The 26,736-nt window shown below is 41.8% G+C and overlaps 1 protein-coding gene across 1 annotated transcript in view; it reads left to right on the forward strand.

The window, feature by feature from the left end:
• The first annotated feature begins 258 nt into the window (after nucleotides 1-258).
• NOL10 (nucleolar protein 10) overlaps nucleotides 259-26,736 on the forward strand; it is a 72,684-nt gene continuing 46,206 nt past the window's right edge. Inside the window, exons 1-11 of the mRNA XM_060233933.1 lie at nucleotides 259-406; nucleotides 1,607-1,652; nucleotides 4,742-4,840; nucleotides 5,935-6,012; nucleotides 6,982-7,019; nucleotides 7,516-7,652; nucleotides 9,360-9,425; nucleotides 11,548-11,608; nucleotides 13,170-13,255; nucleotides 13,440-13,518; nucleotides 15,546-15,695. Coding sequence (XP_060089916.1) covers nucleotides 341-406; nucleotides 1,607-1,652; nucleotides 4,742-4,840; nucleotides 5,935-6,012; nucleotides 6,982-7,019; nucleotides 7,516-7,652; nucleotides 9,360-9,425; nucleotides 11,548-11,608; nucleotides 13,170-13,255; nucleotides 13,440-13,518; nucleotides 15,546-15,695 — 906 coding nt within the window. The 5' untranslated portion in view covers nucleotides 259-340. The remainder of the gene's footprint in view (nucleotides 407-1,606; nucleotides 1,653-4,741; nucleotides 4,841-5,934; nucleotides 6,013-6,981; nucleotides 7,020-7,515; nucleotides 7,653-9,359; nucleotides 9,426-11,547; nucleotides 11,609-13,169; nucleotides 13,256-13,439; nucleotides 13,519-15,545; nucleotides 15,696-26,736) is intronic.

A 26,736-nucleotide genomic window follows, 5' to 3' on the forward strand; every position in this document is an offset into this window, starting at 1 on the left:
TGAGTGACTCCTATTTTGTTCTACTACCTCAGACCAACATGGCTGCCTACTGGGATCTAAGTTCATCTCTTGTAAGCCAATTTAAGTCAACAGTTTTAGAAATATGTAACTCTTTAGGAAGGAGTGCAGTGGAAGTGGAGGATGGCCAAAAAATTCCTTCTAGGCTTGTGTCCCATTTTTCTCAGGGTTCTCCCGCGTACGTCAAATGCTCACGGACAGGTATTGTACCCCGTGCTATCCCTGAAACTGTGTTTTCCTCAACTCTATGGTCAGGGCTTTGACCCGGAAGTGAAGGTTGTTTTCCGCTTGCCTCAGCCGGCTCACGGAAGAAGAGGGCATCATGCAGGTCTCTAGCCTCAACGAAGTGAAGATCTACAGCCTGAGCGCCGGCCGGAGCCTTCCAGAGGTGAGAAGCCAACGCCGCCACTCTCCCCTCTCCCCTCTCCAAGCGGCGGAAGGGTTCCTTCCTTTCTTCCTTCCCCGGAGGCTTCTGCCCGCTGTATGCAAAGAAGTCCACCCTCCGTGCTACCACATCAAGGGAACCGCGTGCTTGCAGAACCTGTTCATGTAACTGGAATCGCTGCTCTGCTCACTTCCTATTCCGCCCCCCCCCCCCCCCAATTTACCTAGTAGAGAAACTGCAACTAAGAATGACGCTGATATACACTGAATCAGACCACTGATCGACCAAAGTTGATACTGTCCTAGTCTCATGTACAGGTCTTTCACATTACATGCTTCCTGATTCTATTCACCGACTGGTGACTTACATCGGTGACTTGCAGTCCGAAATCCTTTTATGTATATTCAGAAACGAGTCCTATTATGTCCAGTAGGACTTGATCATGTCAGGTAAATATGCGTAGGATTTCAGCATTTAGTAATTAGACTCATACAGTTCAACAAGAACTTTCAAAAAGGGAAGGAAAAAAACCCTTTTAGCATTCATATTTATCTGTCCAATTGTGCTTTGACAATTTTAGCTTTAATAATGATCTCTCTGTCCATTTACTTGGAACAAACGTTAAGCTAACTGGCCTGTAATTTCCTGGATCCCCCACCCCCCGGGACATATTGCAATATCTTTCAGATCAGCAGTTTTACATTTGAGTTAAGAATTCTAGGATGGATACCATTTGGTCTTGGTGATTTATTTTGGTGGAAAGTGCTGCTGGGGGATTGGAAAATGTTTTTTAAATTGCTTTCTTTCCACCTCTCCCTCCCCATCTATTTTTCTCCCTCCCTCCCTGTCTTGCGGCTCTCAAACCTGACATTTATTTTATGTAGCTCCTACGTTAAGCATGTTTGGCCACTCCTGCTTTAGACTTTTCAAGGCAAGAAGCATTCAGAGGTAGTTTGCCATCGCTTGACTCCACGTCATGACTCTGGTATTCTTTAGAGGTCTCCTATCCAAATACTAGCCAGGGCCGACCCTGCTTAGGTTCCGAGATATGATGAGGTCAGGATAGCCTTGGTCGTCCAAGTTTGTGTAGTGATTTGTTAGTTTATAATGTGTATATAAGTTCTAGAACTTGCCCCCTGTTCACCACTGTTTCCCTAAGCTCCACATCCTCTCCTGTTAACTAATGTATGTATTTTTTTTCAGTGGCTTTCTGATAGGAAGAAGAGAGCATTACAGAAGAGAGATGTTGGTGAGTTTGCCTTGTCCTCCAATGAGAAGAGCATTGCTATATTAACCCCAGGTGGTCTGATGGTGCTGAGTAGTTCTGTGTTTAATTCCAGTCCCAGTTCAGGATGCTGGTTTTGATCTGTGAAACTCTATAAGTACTGAAAGGATCACTCGTCTTCATGTAGTCTTGGCCAGATGCCATACTTACCATCTCAGGCTCTTTTTTTGTGTCTGCTCTCCAATGCCCTGATTTCAAAGCTGTTGTGATTGGCTGCAGTGGATAGTGCCTTTTCAGTGGTGGCCCCCCTCTTCCAGCTGTAGAATACCTTTTCCTTGTCCTGGTTCCATCTCTAGACGTTTTTCTACAGGAGACCAAGGGGTTTTTTTGTGGGGTGGGGAGTTCAGTTCAATTTTATTACAGTCAACGACCAGATCCAGCTGAAAAGAATATTATCTATACAGGTATTCAACAGAAAATTTAATAAAACCTAGATAAAATTACATAGTAGAAAGAGAATAAAATATAAAATATGTAAAATAACATCTTAGATAACCATATTTAAAATTTGAACCTGGAATCTAAAAATCAAGTATTATATAATAGACCTTGTGATGGAATCTAAGTCAAGTTTCAAAAGGGCAAGACTGAAATTTATTGCATACTTTATCACCTGTGCACAGAATCTAGTAGTTAGCTTGGTAATAACTGAGATTTCACCTGTTAGAAATTTATCTAAGCATATCTAGTCTGCCCCTACCACTGTACTGTCTGTCTTCAAGGGAAAGAACTGTCTCATCTTGAATTTGTTGATAGAGGTGGCAGTGGGGAAAAACGTGCCCCGTTGTTTCCAGCTCTGGTAGAGGACAGGGGCAAATCCTCTCAGAGTATGTGATCTTCTTATAGCTCCCTTCAAAAATCATGGACGGCATGGCATCACATCTGGCCAGTGAAAAAGCCCTCCTGTAAGGGGGGAAATCTGGAGATTTAAGATATTGGACCATTGCCATGATGCATTTCATCTTCTCAGGGGCCCTGAAGCCAGGAGACCTCATTGTCTTGCTGGCATTCCATGTTGCAAATCCTTTGCTAATTTGACCTGTTCAGTTCTCTGTGACAAAAGGGTGCCAGGTGAAAGGCCCATTCTTTCAAGGCTTCCCTCAACCCTGTGAAACCTGCTTGGTTGGTAAGAATCTTGAATTACAAGGGGGATACGTCCTTTTTGGACTAATATGTATCTTAAGCCATTGGGAAGCAGAAGCCAACAGAATCCTCGCCTCAGTCCTCATTTGACCCATTTATAGACAGAGAAGAGAGTTAGGAATGGCTGGAGGGACCTGTAAAATGACAAAGGAATTTAGATTGTACCTTTTCAAGTAAATTTAAGCTTGTGGCCAAAATACCAGTGAGGGTGCCCTACAGAAGTTGGGCTATTAATTTAGCCTGAAAAAACTTCAGTGCAGCAGGTACATAGAGGCCCTCCTTAGAACAAAAAAATCTTAATATCACATACATAGTTCTCTCAGCACATTCTGCTCTCAGCTTATAGTGTGCAGCGGTAAATGTGGTCTCCAGAGTACTACCTCAAGATAAATGAATTTATTGACCTGCTCGATTTTATTTCCCTTCATTGAACACACTTTTTTTGGGGGGTGCCTACCAAATACCATAACTTTAGCCTTATTGTAATTGGTGGTAAAATGTCCTTTGTCACAATATGTGGCAAAGCTGTTGAGTGCCCTACAGAGTCCCAGAGGCATTAATTCAATAGATTTTTAGTTATGGTTTTGTTCTCTCTCTTTATGTCTTTCTTTTCTGTCACTCAGTGGTTTCATTTAGCTTTTATTGTTGTTAAGATGTAGATGCTATTTTTAGTTGTACCTTTCAGTGTAGTTAATTTTCAGTGTTGTTTTATGGTATTGCTTATTGATCATTTTTATAATTGAATTGTATATTATGAATCCTCTCAGACTCATGTCTGAGAAGCGATATTATATGCATGTTTTAGATAGATTAATACTGTCTAAACAAATAGAATGTAGCTAATTCCAGCTGCAAATGTGCATAAGAATGGTTTTAAAAGTGTGAAGTCAAATGAATTTCAGTAGTGGCGTTAAGCACATGCTTTGATCTACTTTCTTCTGGTTTTTAAAAAAACTTTTATTTAACTTGTATAAACTGAGATACAAATAGGAAGGAACCATAGAACCATGAAATACAAACAGGAAAAAACGGAGATTAAACTGTAAAAAATAGTAATAAGAATGCCACAATAATCTGTTACAAACCCGATCCACTTTCTTCTGTTGAAATCCATGGCATTTTAAAAAGATACTTTATATTGAGTTACATGCTTAATAAATAAGAACTTGCAGCCCCAATCCTATGTGTGTATTCTCAGAAGCAAGTCCTATTATGTCTAGTAGGGTTTGCTGTCAGGTAAATCTGTGTAGGATTGCAGCCTTTAGTTATTGTACACATATAATTCAACGAGGGGGAGGAAAAAGAACTTTTTGCATTTACTGTTATTCTTTGTGTAAAAGTTTGCCATAGGGACAAGGTTCACAATCCAGTGCCAGTCTCAGTGCAGCCTGCTTAAATACACATAATTTAGTACTGGACTGCAACTTCAGAGTTTGAGGGCACTTTGGTTTTTTAAAAAAAGAATTATGAGGATGTAATAATCTGTCACTTGTCTGAAATATATTGTCTGAAAGATATATTTTTTTAAAAAGTTAAGTATTACTTAGAAATGGTTCTTACCACTATCATTCAGTTGATCACTAATATGATTGCTTCAGATATCCCCCAAAGTCACATTACCGATCAACTGATGATACAGTAGCTATTAAACTTCAGCAACTAATGCTGATAATGAACTAGGTTGTATGTCCTATCCTTAAAAAACTTGAAAATACTGGTGCATAGGCATAGAACTAATTAATCTGTACTGAACATTTGTTTTAAGAGTAGACATTTCTGCTAAATTTAGTGCATATGTAGAAATGTAAACTATTTATTTCTGTTAGTCATATATTTCTCACAAAAAAACTGTTCATCATAGTAAGTTGGCTAGCCAGTCCTTAGGATATGTTTTTGTTTTTGTTTAAAAGACATTCAAAGGAGAATTGAACTTATCCAGGACTTTGACATGCCCACGGTTAGCACGAATCTCAAAGTTTCGCGAGATGGGCAATACATTATGGCAGCAGGTAAGTTTGCAAACCCTTTGGTCCTCCCAGACTTTCTGGTAGCCACATTGCTTTGAAGCAGTGTTCAGTCTCCAGAGAGATTTTATTTTAATCTTCATTAGACATGGCTAATTTACAATATTTAATCTTTCTTTCTGTGTGTAAATTAAAGAAAATTTAATTTTCCAAGTCCAGTCTAGTGGACTAGAATATAGCCTGTTAGCGAAACTATAATTGAACCAACCAACTGTTTAGGGAGGAGAAAAAAATCATAAATGTGATTGATGCAAAGCCTGTACATTAACAGCCTTGGCTGCTGATTGGACTGGAGAATTGCATGGGCAGCATTCATTTGCATATGTGCTTTCCCATCAGGGATACATGCAAGGAAATCTCCTGTGTGTGTATAGCTCCTAGCTGGATTGAGGGGGTTTTCTGTTACCTTGACTCTTTGAGATTAAATGCTGCTTTTAAAAAAATTAATCCATAGAGTATGCCACAGTAACTTTAATTATAACCTGCTGTACAGCAGTATAAATGAGTCCTTTTCTGTTCAGCTTTATATAAGTAAAATTAGCAGTAAGTATATAAGTAAAATTATATAAGTAAATATATAAGTAAAATTAAAATTAGGTAAGAAATTAGCAATAAAATAAGATGTGACATTTGATAACTGTTCTGCTGGTTTGTCCCATTACCATCTTGGTTTCTAAATGGATGGCAAGATATTTAAAATATAGGACCATGTATCTGAAAGCTGTGAAAATAACGTGACTTCAGTGCCATGGCTAGTGGAGACTGCACATTTGTGGATTTTAATCTGAAGGGGCAGGTTATTCATCTATAAATAGTGTTTTTAGATTGTTGACATGTAAATGTATTCGTGTGTGCTCTGGTCCTGAAAGCTAGTTATGTTTGATTAGTCCTATTGCTGTTAGCAAACATAAACACACTCAATAAAGCCCAGGATTGCAGCCTTTTTTGAACATTCATTAAGTTCTTGACCAGAAGAGTCTTTCAAATAGTGACTTTTATTTTCTTCTGAACAACGTATTGAATACATTTTTGAAGCAAATTCTTTTTCTTACATCAATTATCTTGCTGTCTTTTTACAGGTACATATAAACCTAGAGTCCGATGTTATGATACCTATCAATTATCCATGAAGTTTGAAAGATGCTTGGATTCTGAAGGTTAGTAAAACAAATTATTGTAAAAACTACTATGAACTAGTGAGATGGGTGAAAAGATGCTAGACCAGAAGTGGCACGAACTTGGCTTATTATCTGTGAAATAATTGTGCTTTCTGTGCAGCTCTGGAAAACAGCCAATAAGGTTTGTCCTTCTCAGGAAGGTGTACTCATCTAGGAAACAGATTTTTTTGAGGAAAAATACTAACAACATTCTGCTTGAGCTGCTTTTGAAACCAGATGTTTCAAGGATACCTAGTGATGATGATGGGGAAGAGGGAAACAATTGAGAGGGAGTGGTTATTCAGGAACATTGTGTATGAAACTTTTTGTGTCACTGACAGTGCCGTCCTAAGCAGCATCATACCCTGTTTAGGACTGCACTGTTATGTACGAGTGAAAACAGTCATGAATCATGGTGACTAATGTCTGTGCCATGTATTTGAGAGTGGCCTTGGGTTATATTCTTGGGTTATATTCTTGTAAAGTCATCTTGTTATAGGAGAGTCCTTGGCAGAACAGTGGTCTGATAAATAAGTTTGTAATTTGCTACTCACCTGGGGCAAAGCGCAGTTGGCTGAATGAACACTAACTGTGAGAATGGCAACCAGAAAGTGATGTTGCTGTATTAGGTTGTGTACATGGTTCTCTTCTTCTGTCTAGATTGCTACTGGGTGTCTAAGACAGAAGGGGCTAGGTGTTCGGTTTAGTTTGGTAGCAGCAGAAGGGAAACACAAGGATTGGTCATGGCTCCCTTGCTTGGGCTCTCAACAGCTGATAACACAGAGACATGGATGAAAAGCAGCACTTAGAGCGGCCATTCAAATAACTCTGCAGAAACAGAGCCATGCTAATAACAGTGCCTGTTTCCGCATCCTCTGTGGTTCATGAGATCAGAGATACTTCATGTAATTAAGCTTGAGTATGTTTGACTGACCTCTAATCATAAGCTGCTTCTTTTTGTTCCCTCAGTGGTTACATTTGATATTTTATCAGATGATTACTCAAAGGTATGTCTGTCTTTTTTTTTGCTTGCATATTTGAACAGCAGTACATTTCATTTATTAATTGTCAGAAACAACTAATTTGAGTGTTCATGTGCCCAAGCAAGAGATTATTGAAAGGAAGTAGAGCATACCTTCTGTTGGAATATCTTGCTTATTTCTTGAAAAGCTAGGAGGGGTTGGATATTTGAAACAAAAACAAACCATAATGTAGATGGGAAGCTGAGGGTAAGATACAGTTGCTTTCTTTAGGTCACCTGGTGTGTGCTTGGCTGAACTGAGATTTGAACTTCTCATGGATCATGCCCTTAACAATTGTGTTTCTGCAAAATGGGCAGTCTTCACATAGTTATAAAATTGTATTTCTCATGTGATACATCTCCGTTACATTGCTCTAAACTATCATATCATGTAGACAGTGCTTTTCTTTGTAGATGTTAAGCAGGATAAGAATAACTCATCTCCAATTCTCAACCTATCTGATATGTTGTTGTTTTTCCAGATTGTTTTTTTGCTATGTGACAGATATGTGGAATTTCACTCCCAGCATGGCCGTTATTATAGAACCAGAATACCCAAGTTTGGTAGAGATTTCTCATACCATTATCCATCATGTGACCTGTATTTTGTAGGAGCAAGGTAATAAGTTGCACCAAGGTTCTTTTTAATTGTACTTGCAATTTTATTTGAAATTTATAATCAATGTCAAGCAAAAAAAAGGTTTTACTGAAAGTTCATAATATTTTAAGTCTTTCTGAATGAGCAGGTGATAAATGTCTGCGCATAAAAATGTAATGACATTGAGCAGATGTATTGAGATGCTCTTTTAAATGTTCAGTATCTGAAACACATTTGGACAGTTTGACATGATTTTATGCAGGAAGCAAATTTCATTAATAATGAGGTATATCCAATCATAATGGGAAAAACAGGGAAGAGATGTTAAAAAGAGATTCATTAACAACAAACTGAGCATTTTTCTGTGTTTGAGAGTGGTGGAGAAAAAACTCCTTTAAGGCAAGCTGCATTCAATCATCATGACAAAAGGGACATGATGGGCATGAACACAACTTAGTGCTGTGGTGGCTTTGCCCCCCCCTCCTCATCATGTGCAGTGAATGATTTCTGCTGAGGAGAGTGCTTGTCTGCCGCAGAATCCCTGAGTTGCATCCTGATGATAATCTGTTAAAGGAAACGACTTCCATTTATGAAATGGAACTTCCCGTCTCCAGCAGCCACTGATTGATCTTGGAGGATAGAGGAGCACCAGGAACAGAATGCGGGTTGAATCAGAAGTTGGCAGCTACCCCTCCCCCAGTTGGCAGAAATGATTATTAAGATCCAACCAAGTGTGTGTTACAGAAAAATTAGGGGATGTTCTAAGGCAGGAGTGTCAAACATTCAGCCCGGGGGCTGAATCAGGTCCCCGGAGAGCTCCTTTCAGGCCCACGAGCAACTGGCTGTCATCTGCTTCCTTCTCCCTCTCTTGCTTCCTTCTGCATCACAACTTGCTTTGCCAGGCTTGCTCAATTGCACAGCAGAGCTACTGAGCCAAGCCTCTCTTCCTTCTGCATTTTATGACACACATACATTTTATGACACAAATAGGGTCAAGATCCGACCCTCATAGCAAATGAGTTTGACTCCCCTGTTCTAAGGTGTGCTCTCATTCCATGTTGGGCCTCCCTTTCTCCCTGCATGGGTGATGCATGTACTTCAGAGTCTGCTCTGTGTTCTCTTGTGGTTGCACCTTGCATATTTAATATTTATTTAAAACATTTTATGCCGTCTTTCCACCCAACGGAGAGCTTCCAAGACAGTAAATAATCAAAGACACTAAAACCAGTTTAAAAGTACATGGGTATAAAACAATTAACAAACAATTAAAACACAAAAATAGGAAGGCAGATCAGTGAGGGAATGCCAAACAAAACAGAAACCTCTTCACCCATTGGAAGAAGAGAGTGGTAGAAGGGGACAGACAAATTTCCTTGGGGGGAGTTGAGAATTCCATAGTTTTGGTGTTTTGACCCAGAAGGCACTTTCTTGGATTGCTACCCATTTAGCCACGGTTGGTGAGGGCACCCAAAGAAGGGTCCGTGAAGATGGATGCAGGGCTTGGTTAGGCTGAGACTAACCAGTCTGTCAGTTGTGTTGATCCCAAGCTGTGTACAATTTGAAAGGTCAGTACCTGCACTTTGAATTGGGCCTGGAAACAAATGGGGAGCCAATATAGATAGAACAAGTATGGAGAGATATGGTCCCTACTGGAGGTACTTAAATGAACACTGCTGTAATCAAATAGAAACAAATATATATAGAAGGATTTTATTTTCTTGGTTGTAGCTCTGAAGTATACAGACTAAACCTGGAACAAGGAAGGTACCTGAATTCTCTGCAGACTGATGCTTCGTAAGTATCTGCCATTCATAATGTCAGTCTTTTTGCTCCAGCAGATGGAGCCAAATTGCCTTTTTTAATGTCCTGCAAACACTGTTATGAATCATACAGACGCATTGTAAATGGCATTATTACATGATGAAGTTCACTTAGGCTTATGTTTTACAGCAGGAGTGGCCAACAGCAGCTCTCCAGATGTTTTTTGCCTACAACTCCCATCAGCCCTAGCCATTGGCCATGCTGGCTGGGGCTGATGGGAATTGTAGGCAAAAAACATCTGGAGAGCTACCGTTGGCCCCCCTGTTTTACAGTATTTCTCTAATACAACCACAATTTGTTCATCTTTAAGTTGCTCAAGGTACTCCTGGAGAAAATGTGTCATAGGTATAATTGGTAAGTATTAATAGGTAGACTTGTGAGAAAGGCAGACTATAAATAATTTACATAATTAAAATAAGTAAAATCTGTGTTCTTATGTCCACTTCGCTCTGGTGCGTGTTTTACATTATATCTAAAATTAATCATTTTTAAAAACCACTAAATATAATTTGATTTATAAGAACCTTTTTCTTTGTAGTATGAAGTAGCTAACAAAATTAGAACACAGGCAATCAAAAAAATCATTAAAATCCATAAAATCAGTAACGATACCATACAAATCCATAAATAAAAGTAGAGCAAGTTACCCAAATCTGGCCTTTGCATTAGCTTCCTAACTCATCACCTTAGCGGAGGGGTTGTGACTCATTGATAGAACATCACTATTTTGCATACCAAAATTTCCATGTTTGGTCCCTGGGAACTCTAGATAAAAGGATCTGGTGGTGGGAACGAATTCCATCTGAGACCCTGGGAATCTGCTGTCAGCCAGGGTAGCAAAACAAGAAACCACCAAACAATAATTAACAAAATGTGCAAAATGTCAAACTGTTAATCTATCCAAGCACTGTGAGCTCTATGTCTGATGTTAGTAAATACTGAAATCGGGTTCTGTCATAGCAGCCACATGAACTGAAGAAAAAAAATTATTGAAACGTTATCTAGTATCCAGAAAAGGCGTCTTCATTTGGCTGATTCATTTTTGTCTCCTTGTATTAATTATTTGGAAGTTTGCAGATTCCACTTATGGACATATAATTGTTTTTTTTTTCTGGGGAAACAGTGTACTTATTTTATCAATTTTCATGTGCTTCCTTTTGGTGCCTGTGAGCCTACTTTGCTCTGTTAAGTTGTTGTTTGGCTGTTAGCCTTTGGTTAGATATTTTCACAATATTAGAGTTTTGTATTTTGTTAATTGTTGTGATTCATGCTTGGCAGTTTCTTGTTTTGCGTTCCTCATGCTGAGCTCCCTTGTTTGTTGAACAATTTGTCAGTTGGTCGGGTCGGCAATGCTGACCTTGATGGACCATGTATTACAGCTTCAGTTTTAAAAAATCCAAAAAACACTGCCACAAATCTCCAGTCCAGCCTATAATCCAACAACTAATTTCAGTTTCCAAAGGCCAATGAGAACTCTATATATAACTTCTGAAATCTCACCAGAGAAGAAGGTGTTTTATACACCTCCTCTGACAAGCCATTCCACAAAGGGGAAACAACTGCAGAGACCAAATATACCTCTCAAGTTTTGTTTATTTCATTTATACCTCACTGTTTTTGTTAATAGAAAATCAAAAGTTGCTCGTGTCATTCTCCCCTCCTCCTTAATAACTTCATAACCATCCTGTAAGATAATTTAGGCTGTATGTGTGAGGCTGGCCCAAGGTCACCCAGCAGGAGAGCCAGTTTGGTGTAGTGGTTAAGTGTGCGGACTCTTATCTGGGAGAACTGGGTTTGATTCCCCACTTCTCCACTTGCACCTGCTGGCATGGCCTTGGGGCAGCCATAGCTCTGGCAGAGGTTGTCCTTGAAAGGGCAGCTGCTGTGAGAGTCCTCTCAGCTCCACCCACCTCACAGGGTGCCTGTTGTGGGGGAGGAAGGTAAAGGAGATTGTGAGCCGCTCTGAGACTCTTCGGAGTGGAGGGCGGGATATAAATCCAATATCATCTTCTTTTCCTGATCTATAAGGTTGGATTGGCTTTAATGGCTTCTATAAGCTTCTTGCTTTATATCTTTTATCCATCTGTTTTTTTAGGGAGAATCATGTGTGTGATATAAATTCCGTTCACGGCTTATTTGCGACTGGGACACTTGAGGTAACTGTTTCTGCTTCCCTAAGAACCACAGCACTGTTTTTTCCTTCATACGTCTATACTCACGTACTGACATACATATCACAAATGTGTAATATATATGACAAATCTGAATGCTAACAGCAAAACATTGATTTGTTTTGTTGAAGGTGTACAAATTTGGCAAAAGTTGCTTTTAGCCAAAAGCCATTGCAATCTTAACAGAAGACATTCAGCGTTGTAAAAAGTAGAAAGTATAATATGAGCTGTATGTGTAACAAAAAGCCCTCTGTAGCAAAAAGTGGCAAAGATGCAGGAACTAGGTGGGACTAAGGCTATGCTACGGCCAGATTGGGTCCTCGGAGTGCTGGTAACTAGGGATGGGCACGAACTGAAAAACAAACCACAGTTTGAGCATTAGTTTCGAACTACGCTGGTTTGTAGTTAGTTTCAAACTGGTTCATTAGGTAGCGTCATTTCTGAACCCAAAAATGAACTGCCTTTTTCCTCTGGGGGTTCGGGTGGTTTGTTTTTGTGGTTCGTTCTCCAGACAGTGTGCCGCCAATGCAATCAATTCCTAGACAATACTGCTGGTGGACTTGTGGAGAGCCCTAGAAACACCCAAAGCAGTTGTTCATAGCTTGACTGGCAGCTCTGGGATCCAACCACAGAGCTTCCATTCTGCTGTATGGGAGCAGATTATAATACCACACTCTGACTCAGCTGCTTTCACTTTGTAGCACGAGGAGAGAAGAGTTAGTTGTCATGAGAGCAGAAGAAGAATTGTTTGCTGCTTGGCTGATTTGGGGAAAGTTTTGAGGGACTCCTTTTCCCCCTACACAGTGAGACAATTTTTTAAACTCCTCTCCCACCTAGGAACATGTTCCTTGCTATGGTTTCAGGGACTGAACCTGAAACTAGAAATGAGCTTTCCTGGGAGCACCTGTGTTTTTTTTTTTTGGGGGGGGGTGTATTATAACTTGGCCATCCCAAATCCAGTCTTCCCAAAATTTGGTGGATAAGTGGAGGAGAGCTCCCTGTGAGCTTGGTATCTTTAACTCATGAGCGGTATGTTCTGTCATCTCCCAAATCAAACCAAAAGAATCATGAAGTGGTTTGGGGAATGGAAAAGTTCATGTAAATTCATGGTTCATACAATCAAATGAACCATGAACCACTGTTTTCCTGGTTTGTGCCCATCCCTACTGGTTATTTATTCCTAGTCCGCATCCCAACAGCAATGTCTGCTCACTTTGGTTCATTATATAATTGGATGACATAGTCCACTGGACAAAATTATAGCCACAGTTACTGATTTTTTCCCCTGGTTACTATTAGATATGAGTTGGGTTAGTTATACAAGACCATTGAAGAATGTAAGAATGGATCTTAAATGATGTGACTATTCCATTAACAACCATAGAAGTCACCTTTTAAAAGGAAAGTAAACAGCTTAGCAATGCCATCCCAAGTACACCCTGCTAAACCCATTGATTTGAATAGATTTAGAAGGGTGTACGGCCAATACCATAAATGTGTTTAATGAATTCAGAGCACTGGCTTACATGCATTTTGTCTTCCTTAGGGAAAAGTGGAATGCTGGGATCCTAGGACACGAAATCGAGTTGGAGTGTTGGATTGTGCTTTAAGCAGCTTAACGGCTGATAAACAGTACGGACCAATGCTTTTTTTGAGCTCTATGCCTTCACTGAACTTCTGTAAATGTTCTCTGTATAATCAGACTGCTTTAAATCTAAATCTCAGTCTGTCCTAATTACAGATTTATAGTTGATAAACGTTATAGTTAACTCTTATAGATTTTAACTAGAATGCACTGTGTTTTAAATTCTTTCAGGGTAGATGGTCTCCCTGCTATTTCAGCCCTGAAATTTGATGGAGCTATGAACATGGCTGTTGGGACATCCACAGGCCAGGTAGGTAGGCTTTTGGCTTGTTTGCCTCATGCCTTGAATAGCAGTTTTTGCTGAATAGCTGTCAGAACTATTGGTGCCTGGATGGCACAGGCTAGCTTGATCTTGTCAGATTTCAGAAACTAAGCAGGATTAATATCTGGGCAGGAGCAAAAAAGTTGCTATGCAGAGGCAGGCAATAGCAAACCACCTCTGCATGTTACCTTGAGAACCATATGGAGTTGCCACAGGTCAGCTTGACGTGATGGCAGTTCCCACCACCAGCTGTCAGAGCTAGCATTAAATAAGCTTTTTCCTCATCTAATGAATGCAGCTGTCGATAATACCCATTTTATAAATGTGAATTCTGTGGAATGCTGTATAGTAATTTTGAGCTGAATGTGATCAAATTTAGCTGATATTGTGCAATGGCCATGGAGCGGTACAGCTGAAGTCACAGTCCTTATGCAAAGAAAGTTGCTCTGTTACTCACAAGAGTATTAGTTAATTTGTTTCATATTCAATGTAGTTATTATCCTTTTTTTCAGCAGGGTTTCTGCAGTGATTCTCCTTAGAGTGAGCCAGTGGGTTATAAAGCACACACAGAATGTTATCTCAGTGCACCTTGGGGTGGGGGGGAGAATAATTTTTTTAACTTCTTAATAGACAAATTAAATGCAACTTACAATAGAATGTTAATGGAATATTCAGTGCTGTGTGAGTGGAATGACAATGTATTAGTATAATAAGGTTGGCATGCCAAACTTGCAGTTCTCAAGTAATTTGATAGGAACATTGTTTTTGCCACCAGTAGACACTGAAACTTGGGATTAGTGAAAGCTGTGATGAGATGGGGATTGGCAGCCCTTGTGACTGTACTGCCTTCCTCCCCTTAAAAAAAATTGTCCAAATGTTCAGCTATGTTGACTAAAGTATTTCCTTTTTGTGAAATACTTCACCAACCAGTCTTATTTCTTTTTTGCATCATTATAGATACGGGTTGGCCAAACCTGGTTAACATAGGAGCCACACAAAATAAACGTCAGATGCTTGAGAGCTGCAAGACATGAATTTCAGATGATTGAGACCAGGCAGGCAGGCAGGAAATAGATGGGGGGAGGGAGAGGTGGAAAGAAAGCCACTTTAACTTTAAATGCATTCTCCAAGCCGCCAGCTAGCTTGGCTTGGGGAAGTGATTTAAAGAGACAAATGCCTTCTCCAAACCAGTCTCACCAACTAGTCTTATTTCTTTTTTTGCATTATTATAGTTACGGGTTGGCCAAACCTGGTTAACATAAGAGCCACACAGAATAAACGTCAGATGCTTGAGAGCTGCAAGACATGAATTTCAGATGATTGAGACCAGGCAGGCAGGCAGGAAATAGATGGGGGGAGGGAGAGGTGGAAAGAAAGCCACTTTAATTTTAAATGCATTCTCCAAGCCGCCAGCTAGCTTGGCTTGGGGAAGTGATTTAAAGAGACAAATGCCTTCTCCAAACCAGTCTCACCAACTAGTCTTATTTCTTTTTTTTGCATTATTATAGTTACGGGTTGGTCAAACCTGGTTAACGTAAGAGCCACACAGAATAAACGTCAGATGCTTGAGAGCTGCAAGACATGAATTTCAGATGATTGAGACCAGGCAGGCAGGCGGGAAATAGATGGGGGGAGGGAGAGGTGGAAAGAAAGCCACTTTAACTTTAAATGCATTCTCCAAGCCTCCAGCTAGCTTGGCTTGGGGAAGTGATTTAAGGAGACAAATGCCTTCTCCAAATCTGCTGACCAGGCAGTGGGAGCTTCAAGAGCCACAAAGTAGTGTGTGAGCCACAGTTTGGCCACCCTCCACCCCTGTTATAGATTCTGTTGCTTTAAGGTACGTGCATAAAACTCACAGATCAAATACATCCTTTTGTGTCTTAATGTGAGGAAGTCAGAGTTCTCATTTGATCCTTTTTAACATACTAAGAACTCAGTGATCTTTTTGATCAGCAGTTATGTTAAATGTTCAGGCAGGTTCAACAATGAAAAATCTACTTTTCTTTTGTTACCAGATTTTGTTTTATGATCTCCGATCAAGTAACCCATTAATTGTGAAAGATCATCAATATGGCTTGCCTATTAAATCAATCCAGTTCCACAATTCATTAGATTTGGTTATTTCTGCTGATTCACGAATCATAAAATTTTGGAACAAGGACACCGTAAGTCTTGCATGCCTTCATTTTACTACTGAACAAGTTCTCATTTAATTACTTTTTAGTGAATGATTTTAGTGATTAGTGTTACGCTCTTGCTATATGTGTTTATTCTGTCTTGCTATTTTGTGTATCAAACCCTTAAAAGTAAACCATGTATGAAGAGATTTAGTTGTGTCTCCTCCCCCCCCCCCATGAAGTTAAGCATAGTTCACTTAATGAACATACAAGGTATCATGTAAAGCAAAAGAGTATAACAACAGATGCAATACAATAGCAATAGCATAGCCAAGTCTTGCATGGGGAAATTAGGCAAGAACTGAATATATAAAACCATGCTGTGTTACAATTCCTAAAATTGTTTTCTGAGATATATCTTCTGTATCATAAAAATTAGTATGGTAATGATCCCCTGGCCCTTCCTTCATGGTCATATTAGTTGTCCTGCTTTCCTTCATTTTACTCCTAGCACGTTGTGTGTGGAGACAGACCAGACCAGTCTTCAGTTGCATTTCATGGGGGTTCCCTTGTGTTCCTCAGGATTGCCTCTCCCCCAAGAGCAGCATTTTGGGGAGATCCGCGGGCTGCAGTGGAAGGGAATAGGCAGGACAGCTCTGTTCCAGTGATTTAGTTTGGATCCAGCCCCAGATGTACACAGTTGTAATGTACACAGTTGTAATCCAGCACTCTCACCTCTGCACTGCACTGGCTTTCAATACAAATGTATATCATTGTCGGAGTTGCAACATAGTCTGGCCCTCTTCTTCCACATTGTACCGTATTGGCTTCTCGGTCCAGAAGGGAGTATGGCATGCTGAAGCCTGCAGCCCCTTAGGATGCCTTGCTGCACTTATGATGCAGGTGTCCACGACAGGCTCCACTCTATTTTATACGAGTTGGGTGAGGCTTCCCAGGCTTCTGGCAATTTGCCCCACTAGCAAGTTGGGTGAAATTATTGGACGTGGCAAGTCCTCTTTCATTACACAGCCATTGTGTATGGGAACACTAACAATGTGGGCCTTGGGCGGAACTATGGCTTCTCCACCTGCCTGCCTCATACGTAAATGAGACATCATGTGTTTTTACGATCTGTAATACACTGTACTTAAGAGGTCCAATAAAAAAAGTTCCCGTTGCAGCTAATTCAGAGGTGAGAATTAGACATGAATTGTAATTAGGATTTCACAAGGATGTTATATAGTTCAGGGCCAAACTAGACAAGACAGCAGGAGATCAGATCTCCTACATTACTTTTAAAAATGTGGAGAGGAGAGTTGAATTGGATCAGGTCTGTGTATGTTTTTTTTACAGTGGAGCAGATAGCAATTTGGTAGGCCATTTAGATGGGGAAGCCGATGCAAAAGGAGTGAGTTATCCCACTCTTCTACATACACAGCTCTGATCCAATTTACACATGCACACTAACACAGAAAGAAACATACTGAAAGCTGCTTTTAACTTTAATCCCGCCCCAAAACCTGTGGGAGATCTGATCTCCATCCTCTGATCTAGCTTACTCTACAGACAGTCCTTCAAACCATGATGGATAATTGCCCTCTTCTGTCCCTTCTAGTTTTCCTTTCAGTTTCCTGTTTATGCCAACCCTGTTTTGTCACAACATCTGAATCAAATTAAAAATTGATAAGTCATCAGGCCTGGATTGCATACATCCAAGAGTTCTGAAAAAGGTGAACTTGTGGATCTCCTGACAAAAATATTTAATCTTTCATTGAAATCTGCCTCAGTTCCTGCAGACTGGAAGGTAGCAAATGTCACCCCCATCTTTAAAAAGGGTTCCAGAGGAGATCCAGGAAATTACAGACCAGTCAGTCTGACTTCAATACCGGGAACGTTGGTAGAAACCGTTATCAAAAAGAGAATGAGTAAGCACTTTGATGAGCACAAGTTATTGAGGAAGACTCAGCATGGGTTCTGTAAGGGAAGATCTTGTCTTTGAGGGGGTGAACAAACATGTGGACAAGAGGGACCCAATAGATGTTTACCTTGACTTCCAGAAAGCTTTTGATAAAGTTCCTCATCAAAAGCTCCTTAGTGAGCTCAAGAGCCATGGAGTAAAAGGACAGGTCCTCTTGTGGATCAAAAACTGGCTAATTAATCGGAAACAGAGAGTGAGTATAAATGGGCAGTTTTCGCAATGGAGGATGGTAAGCAGTGGGGTGCCGCAGGGTCAGTATTAGGTCCCATGCTTTTTAACTTGTTCATTAATGATTTGGAGTTGGGAGTAAGCAGTGAAGTGGCCAAGTTTGTAGATGATACTAAATTGTTCAGGGTGGAGAGAACCAGAGAGGATTGTGAGGCGCTTAGTCAGAGACTGACTAAGAGAGGGATCTTGGGGTTGTGGTAGATAACTCACTGAGAATGTCGAGACAGTGCACGACTGCAATAAAAAAGGCCAATGCCATGCTGGGAATTATTAGGAAGGGAATTGAAAACAAATCAGCCAGTATTATAATGCCCCTGTATAAATCAATGGTGTCACCTCATTTGGCGTACTCTGTACAATTCTGGTCACCGCACCTCAAAAAAGATATTATAGCATTGGGGAAAGTTCAGAAAAGGGCAACTAGAATGATTAAAGGGTTGGAACACTTTCCCTATGAAGAAAGGTTAAAACGCTTGGGGCTCTTTAGCTTGGAGAAACATCGACTGCAGGGTGACATTACAGAGGTTTACAAGATTATGCATGGGATAGAGAAAGTAGAGAAAGAAGTCCTTTTTTGCCTTTCTCACAATATGAGAACTCATGGACAGTCAATTAAATTGCTGAGCAGTCGGGTTAGAACTGATAAAAGGAAGTACTTCTTCACCCAAAGGGTGATTAACACGTGGAACTCAATGCCACAAGAGATGGTGGTGGCTACAAGCATAGCCAGTTTCAAGAGGGGATTAGATAAGCATATGGAGCAGAGGTCCACCAGTGGTTACTAGCCACAGCGTATTGTTGAAACTCTCTGTCCGGGGCAGTGATGCTCTATATTCTTGGTGCTTGGGGACACAGTGAGAGGGCTTCTAACCCACTGGTGGACCTCCTGATGGCACTTGGGGTTTTTGGGCCACTGTGTGACACAAAGTGTTGGACTGGATGGGCCATTGGTCTGATCCAACATGGCTTCTCTTATGTTGTCCTGGCTGCGGCCTGCTGGGACTGCTGCCGGCCCCCTTTGCACTCCTCCTGAACCATCGCCAGCCCTCTGAACCACACCCTCAGCCCCCACACTCACTGGGGGGATGGGGAAGCTGGTGACAGTCACGATGGCCCCAGGATCGGCCCTTTCAGATGGCGGGGCAACAGTGGAGGCCCGCAAAGACGTGGGCGGAGGGAGCCGCCCAGCAGGACGGTGGGCCCGGCCCCAACCCCAGGAGCTGTGTCAGACGGTCTCCCCAGAGGCTTCGCTGGCCAGTGGGTCAGCTAGGGGGAGTGAGGAGAGCGGCGGGTGCCAGGGGGAGGCAACCCGAGTCATGGCAGGCCACAGGCAGCAGCCAGCTCCAGCAGGCCCAGCAAGCCCCAGGGAAGGACAGGAGCTGCTGGGCGTCTGCCCTTAAGTTGGAGGGTGGCGCCAGGGGTGGGAACCGCTTGGGGCAGGATCATAAATGTGGGAGGGAGATAAAAGGGAGGCAGGGTGGCCGATCAGGAGGTCTGTGATTACCAGAGGGTGGGGCTGGAGCCTGGAGAGAGCGAGCTCCGCAGAGAGAGAGAAAGGCAGAGACCAGCCAGAGGGGTGTCAGGGTGCAGTAACCCGACCCACCACCCTCCCCTGAGATCTCCCGGCCACCCCAGGGTGGGGCCCCGGGGGCTGCAAGGTGATGACAGCACAAGGGGCGGGGCTTCCGGAGGAGGCAGGGCATTACATTTGTTCTTATGTTCTTAATCAGCAAGCTGTAGTTAGCAGATTGAAATCAGATTGAAATCCTTTGAAATCAGAAGCAGAATCCAGTATTATACTGAGGAGGTGGAAAGTTAAAATTGCTGGAGGCAGGTGTTCTGTTTTGTACCTTTTAATGACCCTGATGTTAAACAGCCAGGTAAAGTTATGATTTAAGGCATTAATAGTTACGGTATTTTGGAACTGGAACAAAACAGTCAAGAAAAAGGCAGATTACTGATATATGCTGGCCATCTCATTAATTGTGGAAATATATGACATGAGTGGGGGGGCCCTGCAGAACTCATGGGGGGAGTCCTATCTCTCCCCCCCCCCCCAGTTGCTCAGCAGTGGTGGGCCTGCTTTCACCATGGCCAGGCCTGGAGTGGCTCCCAGCACCTGCTGCCACCAAGCCCAGAGTAGCTTCTGGCGTCTGCCAGAGTAGCACCTGCTGCAGCTCCCAATGGCTACTGTAAAACAATGGCAAACCCCTCCAATATATTTTTGTTGAGATTTCTGATTTTTCTGCAAACCTGTGAGGGAGTCCCTCACATTTGCAGAAAAATCTGTTTAGCGTCAGCGTGGCCCCAATCCGCAAATGTATATGTCCACAAATGGGAGACTTCACTATTGGTAGTGAAAGTGCTTTCAAGTCTCAGCTGACTTATGGCGACCTTGTGAGGTTTTCAAGGCAAGAGGCATTCAGAGGTGGCTTGCCATTGCCTGCCTCTGTGTCACGACCCTGGAATTCCTTGGAGGTCTCCCATCCAAATACTGACCAGGGCTGACCCTGGCTAACTTGAGATCTGACGAGATCAGGCTGGCCTGGCCTTTCCCAGTTAGGGCAGACTTCAGTATTAGATACATAGATATTTCACAGTAAGACTTTAGTAGTCAAAGACTTTTGCTTTCTGCAAAAGGCACCATTTAGTATTAGGTGGTCCTGCCTTTTCAACATACCCAAAGCAAGACAGCTGCATACCTTTTTATTTAAATTGTTCTTGGAGTTTCTTTCAAGGCCTGGCTCTTAACTGCTGGGTTGGTAGAAGAGCTTTCAGTCATTTCACATTGTGCCAGATCAATATACAGCAGCACTGTCTCTCTTCTAGCTCCCTTGGAGCAGTTCCACCCACAGACCTAATTTAGTTCCTATTTGATGAGCTGTTGCCCAAAAAAACCCCACTCCTATACTCCCCCCTCCCATCCCCATCTTTTCCAAATTTTCTGAACAGTCCATAATAGCTAGATGCAGCCCCGTGTGCTAATGCTGTCAAATTCTGGATAAGCTTGCCCTACTTTAAGAAGAGCTGCAGTTTCACTAAGACTGCGTTGATAGCACTTGTGCTGATGTCTGTTAAGTCAATGATGTGTGGACATTACCAGAATGTTGCAGGGTTCCTTCACTACGAGGTTAATTCTGCAGATGTAATTGTAATCAACCCATGCTTTTTCCCGCAGACTGTTATGTGGGTTGAAGGGGTTAATGGACTCCCCCCCTTCCTTTCCAAGAGAAGTGCAGGATTTTTCTGTTCCAGTGGAAACATTTTCCACATATGTTTTGCTCCAGGATTCACTCCAGAGAACTCCCATAGAGGAAGTTAGGTGTTAGGTCAGGCCAAGGCTCCAGTTAAGCTGAGGATGGGAAGAGCGGCTGCTTTGAAGAGAGCAATGAGTTTCCTGTCCTAAATACTCACTGCTGAGGGCCCCCTCCAGCTATCCCTACTCCCCTTTCCTCTCTTCCATGACACAACTCTATACCTTATGCCGTTGAAGTGGTAAATCATTAGCAGTGTAGTCCTAAACATACATAGTCTTCAATGCTTTTTTACAGTAATGGTCTTAGAAAGGTCTAACTCTGCTTAAGGTTGCATTGCAACTGTAGAATTTGTGTGACAAATAAGTCTAGGCAGTAGAGTGCACCAGAAGACTCTGGTGAGGCCTGATTCAGATATAGGCGTGCACTAAAAAAGCCCTAGGCATCTAGACAATCTTCCTGTATCAGAGCATTAAACCTCTTGGTAAAAGCAACATCTCAGCAATGCTTTCAGATCATTTTGGATATAGGACACAAGTAAAAAAATTAGTACAGTATCTTACCTCCATTTTGGTGGGGGGTTTTCCATTAAGCCATAATTATTTACATTTTTAACATAGGTGAATTTAAATGAATATGATAATACCACACATTGATTTTAGATTGATAATTAAAAGAGAACAATTGTTTGAATTCATTTATTACTTTTTACCAGGGCTTTTTTTGTAGAAAAGGCCCAGCAGGAACTCATTTGCATATTAGGCCACACACGCTGATATCACCATTGTTTAACAGAGGGCCTTTTCTAATTTGCATATTAGGCCACACCCCCTGATGTCAAGCCAGCTGGAACTGCCTTCCTTTGTGTTCCTGCTCAAAAAAAGCCCTGCTTCTTACCAAAAGTAAAGGGATTTCGTAAAGTTAAGGAACCCCTTCTACGAAGGAGGTGACAATGAGTTCAGGCCGCCATATTTTCAAAATCGTCTTCCAATAATAGCTTAGTGAGTCTTGCATTCTTAGCTAAATAACTATAACTTCAAACACCATACAAAGTTATCTATCTTCTAAACACGTTAACACATTTTTATTATTTTTAACCATCATAAAGAATACTTTAATTTTCTCCATCACATGATTACCTGTTGAGCCCCAACATACATACTCTGTCTTTGAATTATAGTTTCATGTCTATATTTTGTGGACATTCTTGCCATTTTCAGATGCTTCTCATACCTGGATCCCAAAACATTATGTCTGTTGATATTAATTAACTCTAATTTCCTAAGGGCCATATTATTGTTACTCTGTTGTTTGTCATCCCTCTCCAAGGCTGTTCTTCCTGTTTGGCATATGCAGCTGCAAGACCAAGTCATCCATGCTGGTGGCCTGCAGAATCATCCTCCATGATTTTTTGGTCAAGAACCGTAACAGTTTCCCTATATTCCATGACAAGGGACATAAGGCATTCATGGACAGGAGCTTAGATGTGTGCGTACTCAATATAACAGAGTATGCACACATCAAGAGAACAGGAAAAGTTCCACTGAGAGAGGGGCTAAGAGAGCTGTGTATATTGTAATGCATGTTGGTTTGATAGTAGTGTCCTTTAACTTTGACAAAGAGACTGGCCATTGCTGTAATTTTTTTAAAAAAGACATTTGGCCTAAGTCTGTTTGATAAATGTTGAATGAGTCAACTGCAACTAGAAGCTCAGATAAAATATATTCCACAAGTTAGGAAAAGCACAAACAGGTATAAGAAAAGGCCTTCATGGTTAACAAACAAAGTAATGGAAGCTGTAAAAGGTAGGACTCCTTTAAGCGGTGGAAAGTTAGTCCAAGTGAGGTTAATAAAAGGGAACACAGGCTGTGGCAAATCAAATGCAAGACTGTGATCAGGCAGGCAAAAAGGGACTATGAGGAGCATATTGCAAAAAACATAAAGACCAACAATAAAAATTTCTTCAAATATATTAGAAGCAGGAAACCAGCCAAGGAGGCAGTGGGGCCCTTGGATGACCAAGGGGTAAAAGGATTACTGAAGGAGGATAGGGAAATGGCTGGGAAGCTGAATGCATTTTTTGCCTCCGTCTTCACTGTGGAAGAAGAAGAAGAAGAAGACTGCAGATTTATACCCCGCCCTTCTCTCTGAATCAGAGACTCAGAGCGGCTTACAATCTCCTATATCTTCTCCCCCCACAACAGACACCCTGTGAGGTGGGTGGAGCTAAGAGGGCTCTCACAGCAGCTGCCCTTTCAAGGACAACCTCTGCCAGAGCTATGGCTAACTCAAGGCCATTCCAGCAGGTGCAGGTGGAGGAGTGAGGAATCAAACCCGGTTCTCCCAGATAAGAGTCCACGTACTTAACCACTACACCAAACTGGCTCTTCTCTGGAAGATGAGAAGTGTTCGCCTGCTCCAGAACCACTTATTTTGGAAGGGGTGTTGAAAGACCTGAGTCAGATTGAGGTGGCAAGAGAGGAGGTCCTACAACTGATAGATGAATTAAAAACTAATAAGTCACCAGGTCCGGATGGCATACATCCGAGAGTTCTGAAAGAACTCAAAGTTGAACTTGTGGACCTTCTGAAAAAAAATGTGTAATCTTTCATTGAAATCTGCCTCCATTCCTGAGGACTGGAAGGTAGCAAATGTCACCTCCATCTTTAAAAAGGGTTCCAGAGGAGATCCGGGAAATTACAGGCCAGTCAGACTGACTTCAATACCGGGAAAGTTGGTAGAAACCATTATCAAGGACAGAATGAGGCGCATTGATGAACACAAGCTATTGAGGAAGACTCAGCATGGGTTCTGTAAGGGAAGATCTTGCCTCACTAACCTGTTACATTTCTTTGAGGGGGTGAACAAACATGTGGACAAAGGAGACCCAATAGATGTTGTTTACTTTGACTTCCAGAAAGCTTTTGATAAAGTTCTTCATCAAAGGCTCCTTAATAAGCTCGAGAATCATGGAGTAAAAGGACAGGTCCTCTTGTGGATCAAAAACTGGCTAATTAATAGGAAGCAGAGAGTGAGTATAAATGGTCAGTCTTCGCAGTGGAGAATGGTAAGCAGTGGGGTGCTGCAGGGCTCAGTACTGGGTCCCATGCTCTTTAACTTGTTCATAAATGATTTGGAGTTGGGAGTAAGCAGTGAAGTGGCCAAGTTTGTAGATGATACTAAATTGTTCAGGGTGGTGAGAACCAGAGAGGATTGTGAGGCACTCCAAAGGGATCTGTTGAGGCTTGGTGAGTGGGCGTCAACGTGGCAGATGAGGTTCAATGTGGCCAAGTGCAAAGTAATGCACATTGGGGCCAAAAATCCCAGCTATAAATACAAGTTGATGGGGTATGAACTGGCAGAGACTGACCAAGAGAGAGCTCTTTGGGTCGTGGTAGATATTTACTGAAAATATCAAGACAGTGTGCGATTGCAATAAAAAAAGGCAACACCATGCTGGGAATTATTAGGAAGGGAATTGAAAACAAATCAGCCAGTATCATAATGCCCCTGTATAAATCGATGATACGGTCTCATTTGGAATACTGTGTACAATTCTGGCCACTACACCTCAAAAAGGGTATTACAGCATTGGAAAAAGTCCAGAAAAGAGCAACTAGAATGATTAAAGGGTTGGAACACTTTCCCCATGAAGAAAGGTTAAAACGCTTGGGGCTCTTTAGCTTAGAGAAACGTCGACTGCGGGGTGACATAGAGGTTTACAAGATTATGCATGGGATGGAGAAAGTAGAGAAAGAAGTACTTTTCTCCCCTTCTCACAATACAAGAACTTGTGGGCATTCGATGAAATTGCTGAGCAGTCGGGTTAAAACGGATAAAAGGAAGTACTTCTTCACCCAAAGGGTGATTAACATGTGGAATTCACTGCCACAGGAGGTGGTGGTGGCTACAAGCATAGCCAGGTTCAAGAGGGGTTTAGATAAAAATATGGAGCAGAGGTCCATCAGTGGCTATTAGCCACGGTGTGTGTATATATATATATATGTATATGTATATATAATTTTTTTTTGCCATTGTGTGACACAGAGTGTTGGACTGGATGGGCCGTTGGCCTGATCCAACATGTATTCTCTTATGTTCTTATGCATCATTGAATAAATGGCAAGAGGAATGAGAAAATTATGGCCATGGGCCTGTCTCGACATGTATGGAGGAATATCTGTATACCTGATAATGTTTTTGTCAGTTGGATCTGGTCGTTGGCCGTAATAATAAAACTGAACGTCTGAACTGATGTATGGAGATGCAAAGCAAAGAAGGTGGACCTTTAAAACACTCAGGGCTGCACACAGCCCATAAAGCAAAAACCACTGCAGAACGTTAATAAGCATCTGCGTTCCTCAAAAATACGAAGTTTCCCTTTGGACACCTCCCTTTTTCATTTGCTTCTATGACAGCTTAACCTACCTTCTGGGCACTTCCTTTCCCTCCCTGTTTAATGTTGCCACCGCACCCACCTCTGATGCCCTCCTTGATAATTGACAGACAGCAGGGGTTTCCCCCTCTGCCTTCAGTCTCTGGAAACAAAGACTTGGATGCTCCCCTGCTGCAGGCAAATCTGTGGTGATCTCCAACCCAAAACCTTCCCGCCCCCCCAGCCGCCCTTGATTTCCAGCCAACCTTTGTCAGGGAACATCAACAAAGTAGATGGAGCAGTCTTGCTGCAAGAAACCTACTCATCTGTCATGTGAGAAGCCACTTTGAACTTTGCTGAAGGTGCAATTTGTGTTGCCTAAGTCATTTGAGGAAGGGAAAGGTTTTTACCTGGGGCTGCACTACGATCAGAATCCAATGCAGAGAGATTGCAGGAACACAGCAAACATGAGCTTTTTGTTTATGCATTCTTGTGTATCTTTCTCTGTGCAGCTGAAGTCAATTAACAGCTTCTGTTAAAAATTACAGTATGCATCGAGCACAGAGATTGAATAGAGAGCACTTTTTCTCCTCCTCCCAAAATGCCTCAGTATAAGTCTGTTGAATATTTAAGATAAGATATATGAGTGTTTTAAGGGATGTTGCTTCTGGTTAGTAGTCTTTACTAAGCTGGATGGTGTAGCTAATAGTTAAATAATTGTCCTGTGGCCTTGCATTGACGATTTATTAGTTCCATTGATGGATGTGCTCCAGTAATTGAGGGGTGGCAAGAGGTATGAGGGGGAGAGTGTAGTTCAGTGAAGGTGTCTGAGATATGGTAATGCTCGAAACCCTTCTAATCTCTGGCCCGTCTTCCGGAGTGATGGTGTTCAGGTTCCTGGTTTACCTTCCTCTCCATCCTGCATGTTGTGCAATGCCAGATCAATAAGGAACAAAACTGCATCCCTTCAGGATGTGGTAAAATGGGTCAGTTTTGATCTGGCTTGCTTGACTGAGACCTGGGTGGAGCCTGATGAGGTTGTTCCTCTTACTCAGTTGGCTGCACCCTGTTTCCAGGTCCTTCATCAACTCGAACAGGAAGACCAGGGGTTGGGGTGGTTATTCTCAACCATCCTTTCAAAGGATCCCTGCCTATCTCTAGCACTGAATGTGTTCCCTTGGCGTGGGGAGCTGGTAAATATCCTCTTGGTGAACCATCCATCTAGCTCACCAGCAGATACTCTGCCAAGGCAAG

The sequence above is a fragment of the Heteronotia binoei genome, chromosome 1 (genome assembly GCF_032191835.1).
Source record: "Heteronotia binoei isolate CCM8104 ecotype False Entrance Well chromosome 1, APGP_CSIRO_Hbin_v1, whole genome shotgun sequence".
Classification (NCBI taxonomy): domain Eukaryota; kingdom Metazoa; phylum Chordata; class Lepidosauria; order Squamata; family Gekkonidae; genus Heteronotia; species Heteronotia binoei.